Source organism: Nuphar pumila, chromosome 2, assembly GCF_984573655.1.
Source record: "Nuphar pumila chromosome 2, dmNupPumi1.hap1.1, whole genome shotgun sequence".
NCBI classification, from domain to species: Eukaryota; Viridiplantae; Streptophyta; class Magnoliopsida; order Nymphaeales; family Nymphaeaceae; genus Nuphar; species Nuphar pumila.
Genome location: NC_143250.1, coordinates 108,144,540 through 108,150,676, shown reverse-complemented (window position 1 = coordinate 108,150,676; position 6,137 = coordinate 108,144,540). Strand labels below are relative to the sequence as shown.

General features: G+C 44.2%; 1 protein-coding gene and 1 pseudogene across 1 annotated transcript; both read left to right on the top strand.

Moving 5' to 3' along the window:
* Positions 1-2,327: 2,327 nt before the first annotated feature.
* On the top strand, positions 2,328-2,777 carry LOC149846634 (exocyst complex component EXO70H1 pseudogene; annotated as a pseudogene).
* A 1,796-nt stretch (positions 2,778-4,573) lies between these two features.
* On the top strand, positions 4,574-5,329 carry LOC149846633 (uncharacterized). The gene has a single exon (XM_089991921.1). The coding sequence runs from the start codon at positions 4,574-4,576 to the stop codon at positions 5,327-5,329; it is 756 nt and encodes a 251-aa protein (XP_089848047.1).
* The last annotated feature ends 808 nt before the right edge of the window (positions 5,330-6,137 follow it).

Below are 6,137 nucleotides of genomic sequence, written 5' to 3'. Positions count from 1 at the left end.
AGAAATTGCCATTTTAAACTTTCAGGCCATTTCTCACGATATTATCGTGAGATTTTCGTAAATCTCACAATATTTGTCACACTGCCGTTAACTCAGGTTAAATCTCAGTTACATTGAATTAAACAACAATATCACTTTCTTTCCTCTGACAGAGAGTAAATATGTATTTTTTAACTCCAAAGAATAATATAAGAAACTAAAATAGATCGCCTTTCTCATGATGATAAATAATAACCAAATATTTTTATTTGGTGACCTGCTGGAACGTAAATTTCAGAAATAGTGAAGCCCTTTTTAGAGTTAAGAGTAAAAGGTCGGCCCTTGGATGATTTTTTTTTTTTAATTAAACCAAATTAAGTCTTTGTGGAATGCGTTCACCTTTTATGTTGACCTGTAGATAGAGACGTCAATGGATCGGGTTTAGTTTAGATATCTAAATGACTGATTACCATTTATTTGGGTTAATATTTGCTACAAACTTTTGTAGGTATAAACGCCTGTTGATCACCATGGCATACGTTGTTTTGATTCAGTTGGACCTCATGGATGGATACAACATGTTCAAAATAGTAGGGATCAACATTTGAATCTCAATTTTATATTTTGGGAGAGCATAGCATATTGTAGGCCGTTGATTTTTGAAACCCTAAAAATCTATCTAAGTGTCGTAATTGAGTGATATAAGAGCTGATTTCTAATAAAAAACATGTAGATCATATCTGCAAGTTAGTTTCACGAAAAAAACAACTAGAAAAAAAAAAGGCATAAATAATTCAAGATCTGATCAATCAACATATTGGATCCGGTTTTAGAGTTTTACATCCCAATCCACACCTGAAACTGAATATATGGCACAGTGTGTCGAATTAGCTTAAGTAGCTATCGGATCGGGATTTGGTAATAGCCTTTCTCATCTGCTTCATACGGTCATATGGGAGGTGCCAATAGGCTCAATCTGATTTAAACCGTACCCGAATTCTTGAGGCCCTAACTAGTAGGGATGAAAATTGGATCAGATCCATGATAGAGGTTTTGCAATTTCTGTCTGTACCAGATTCAATTTTGATCCAAAATCTGTATGTAATTAGCTGATTTGGATCCAAACCGTTTGCGTTCCTACTAACTAGTATCTACTCAACTCATCCAGTCTTTCATACCCAACCCAACACCAACCGTGGCCCATATGGGTACGACACAAACACATAATCGACCCAGACCCGAACCCATCTTGATATTCACATTAATGACTATGTACAGGAAGATTGACCATAAGAAAAAAACTAGACGTCTCATACTAGTGCACCTTATGTACAGGAAGGTTGACCATAAGAAAAAACTAACCGTCTCATACTAGACACTTGACAGGGTGGCGTGCGCCCTAGGTATAGGAAGGTTGACCATAAAAAAAATCTAGCCGTCTCATACCAGACACTAGGCAGGCCTTGGGCCCCACAACTGAGAGGCCCTGTCCCAAAGATGGAGGGTGACCAGGTGCTTAATTCTCAAAGATTTGTGCAATCATATTGCACTTGATCTTTTCACTCTAAATGGTGTATTTGGATATAACTTTGAACTTTTATTGTCTGGTTGGAGCTAGGAGGCCCCAAGTAAAGGTTGCAAATGGGTTGAATCGGGAACAGCTAAACACATGAGGAGTCGGGTCTGGATCCAATCTGGAATAGCCAACAATTGCAAAACCTTCATCCTCGATATGACCCATTCGCATCCCTAGTCATAGTTGAAATCTGTCATTCTTATACGTGCTTTTCAAATGTAGGAAAATATTGAACAAACACCGTCCTCTTAGGCCCAAAACTTTTTTGCACAGAATTTTGCCTTGTAAAAGCCCACCGAAAGCCCTACGCGGCTTACAATTAGGGATGGCAGTGGACCGGGGGAAAGCGGGGCCCCGCCCCGCCTCGCCCTGTTTGGACCGGGGATGAAGGGTATGAAACGGGGATGGAGGCGGGGACGAAGGTTAAAATCCATCCCCGTCCGGGGGTGGAGGCGGGGATGGACTGGCACGTTCCCCCGCCCCGCCCCCATCCCCGCCCCGCCCCCGGCCGATCCCCGTCCCGGCCCCGCCCCGCCCCATCCCCGCCCCCAACCCTTTATATTTTTCTTACTGTTTACTAACCCTAACTCCCTTCCCTAATTTCCTAACCCTGGAGCCGCCGAGCCGGGCCGTCGCCTCTTCCCCTTCCCCATCCGCATTATCATTGTAGTCGGGCCGTCGCCGACCACCGTTGGCCGTCGCAGGGGGAGGCCTCCACCCTCTGACGCGCTACGTCGTGAATTTCCTCTCCTTACTCGCCGATTACCGCGAGATGCTTGCCCATATCACTGCCGATTTGCCAATCAAGAATTCCCTCCCCGATGAGATCGCGGCATGTCTAGACGATGATCTGATCGCTATCCGGTTCGCCTGGCTCATACTCAGCCTCCTCTGCAAGCTCGACGGGAGGGCGGAGCTCTACCGAGACGTACCCCTCTCCTACCTCTTCCTTACGAACAATCTTCAGTACATCATCGTTAAGGTGCAGAGCTCCGATCTCCGACTCGTCCTCGGCGACGCTTGGGTGCGAATGCACACCAAGAAGCTTCGGCAGTACGTCGCTAACTACGAGCGCATGGCGTGGAGCGAGGTCGTGGCGGAGATGCCGGTGGTGATCGATGCTGAAAGCGCGAGGCGGGCTTTCAGGCGGTTCAACTCCGCCTTCGAGGAGGCATACCGGGCGCAGACTGCGTCGATCGTGGTGGACATGAAATGGGGATGAAGGCGGAAACGGGGACAGGGACAGGGACGGGGCGGGGGTGGAGGACATGAAACGGGGATGAAGGCAGGGGTGGAGGATAAAATCCATCCCCGCCGCGGAGACGGGGCGGGGGTGGAGGATAAAATTTTGAGGCGGGGCGGGGGTGGAAACCTTGTCCCCCGCCCCGCCCCACTGCCATCCCTACTTACAATGGCCTATCGGCCTTGTAAACCTTTGTATAGCTTTACAAATCCATAATTTTGCATTTTTCTTAATGAGATTATGGTGCATGACACTTTTGTATATTTTTTGTATTCAATGAATTGATTGTTGTTGAATGTTCCTCTCTCCCTCTATTCTCTTATTCTCTCTCTACTCTATTTGATTGTTGTATCGTTGTAACTGTGCATTTGTATGCAATACTGCCTGCACACTTGCTGCTTTCGAAAAGATTTACTGCGTTCGCTTTTAGAACTCGCTAAGGCTTGTTGGGTCAAGATTCGCCCGATGCAGCACTGGCCTTTGAAGTTTAGCCCTTGACAAGTGGTACCAAAGCTTACTTCACCATGGGCAAGGTAAAGTCTGTCGAGTCTTGCTTGACCAAGCGACAATCATTGATCGTGGCTTCTAGTGATTTTTGTGTGGTGATAACACCAAAGCCAAAGACCAAGAAAAGAAAGAGGACTGAGATGTTCACTGTCAAAGAAGCCTAAGAAACTCCTTTGACAGAATCCACCAAGTTAGAGAGATTTATGAAAAGACTCTTGTAGGAGATGAAGGCTACAATGTTTGAAGCCTCTGTCAGCTATCAAAAGCTTGACAATGAGCTTAAAAATGTAAATGAAGACCTCCAAGAAAGAATCGTGTTGCACAAAGATAGAGTAGACTCGATCGTTGTTGAATTTGATATCGTGAGAGATCAAAGGTTAAGGATGAAACAAAAGAACCAAGCTTTGAAGCGTAGAATCGTAGCTCTGAAACATCGGCTAGCGATCAACTGTAATGGTACAATCGAGACGTCGACCATCCATCTGAAGGTTCCTGAGCCCAAGAAGTTAATTGGTGCTCACAACGTTAAGGAAGTAGAAAATTTTTTGTGGCAGATAAAGGAACTCCTCTAAGCAAGTTGTATCAGGGATGAAGCAATTAAGATTTGAATCGCCACAACACGGTTGCAAAGAAGACACCATTGTCTGGTGGCAAAGAAGACGCGTTGACATACAAAAAGGACTCTACGCCATTGATACATGAGATGACTTCAAAAGAGAGTTGAAAAGTCATTTTCTTCCTATGGATGGTAATTATCTGGCATACAAGAAGATGACGAGCCTGAAGCAGACTCGGTCGATCCTTGACTACGTCAAGACCTATTCAACCCTTATGTTGGAGATTGCAGACATGTGGGAGACAGATCACCCCCTCCATTTCATGATGAGACTACAACCTTAGGCAGAGAAAGAGTTGTGAAAGCAAAATCCTTGAGATCTTGCTAGTGCCTTAGTAGTTGCAGAAGTACTTTCAGAATTTTAGCAAAAACTTGAGTTCAAGTAAGACAACTGAATAAGATAACTTTTGAGGATAGGAAACAAAATGATAATTAGGAAGTCAGATAGAATGCCCAAGGGCAGAATCATCACAACTGAAACCAAAATTAGAACAATTATTGGGAACGGTATGATAGAAACAAGAACTACCATGAAATTTAGAGGAATGATGATAGGGTTGTGAACGCAACTCAGATAGAAGATCCACTAGAGGATCAATCAAGGATGGGTGCTCTATAAAGAGTACCGACGCTCAAGGAATCAAGTGTTGGCATGCCTTCGTCTAACAAGGCACTTATATACGTGGATGTCATCGTGAATGGGGTGGCCACTCAAGCCATGGTCAATTCTGGTACCAACCACAACTTCATGTTCCAAGAAAAGGCAAATCGGTTGGGCTTAAAGTCCACAAAGAAGGTGATCCACATGAAAGCAGTAAACTCAGAAGCGAAGCCAATCCTCGGTGAGGCGAAGAATGCGACTCTCAAGATGGGAGATTGGTTAGGCACAACCAGTTTCTCGGTAGCTCCACTCGATGGCTTTAAGGTAATCCTCAACATGGAGTTCTTGCGGGCGAACAAAGCTTTTGCCATGCCCCACTTGAATGTGGTGTCTATTATGGATGAGCAATGCTCTTGTATGATCTTTGCTTATTCTATTGGCACTTCGCAGATGCAGATGATCTCCGCGATTCAATTGAAGAAGGGCATCAAGCAGGGAGATGAGACCTTCCTGGTGGCCCTCCGTGAAGTAGAACTTGTAAAGGAATCTGACACCCCGTCTAGACTGATCCCCGTGTTGGAGGAGTTTAAGGAGATAATGCCTCTTGAGCTCCCAAAGAGATTGCCTTTTCAAAGGGAGGTAGATTATGAAATTGAACTATTGCCAAATGCAAAGCCCTTTGCTATGACCCCATACCGTAGAGCTTCACCAGAGTTGAAAGAGCTGCAAAGACAGTTATATGATATGTTGACCTTTGGCATCATTCATTCCTCAAAGATACCATTTGGCACACCCATACTTTTTTAGAAGAAACATTATGGGTCTCAACGGCTGTGCGTAGACTATCGAGCACTGAATAAGGTGACGATAAAAAACAAGTATCTTTTTCCATTGATCATCGAATTGTTCGATCAGTTGACCAACACCCGGGTATTTTCAAAGCTAGACATGCAATCAGGGTATTGACAGGTCAGGATTGTAGAAGGAGATGAATCAAGACTACATGCGTGACGATATATGAAGCATATGAGTTCTTGGTTATGTCGTTCAAGTCTTATAAACACCCCTGCAACTTTCTTGACCCTTATGTACAAAATCTTTTACCCATATTTGAACCAATTTGTAGTTGTCTACTTGGACAACAAAAATTTAGAAGATCACACACGTCACTTGCGCATTGTGTTTCAATTGTTGAAGGATAACAACTTATGTGTGAAACAGGAGAAGTGCCTATTCGGGCAAGAAGAAGTTGAGTTCTTTGGCCATGTTATTGGACATGGCATGTTGTGAATGGACTAGCAGAAGGTTCCATTGTTGAGTGGAAGTTGCCCTTCTTTGTATTGGAGCTACAGTCATAACTAGGATTCATGAATTACTACCGCTAGTTCATTAAACGATATTCTCTAGTCTGTGCCCCTCTCATAGATCTGCTTCAGAAGGATTGAAGTTAGGATTGGTTGGATGCATGTTAGGCAACGTTTGAAGAGCTAAAGAGGGTTATTACCAGTTGTCCAATATTGAGGTTGCCCAACCATATGAAGACGTTTGAAGTCCACACAAACACTTCAGATTTTGCAATTGGTTGAGTGATCATGCAGGAAGGGCACCCCATCGC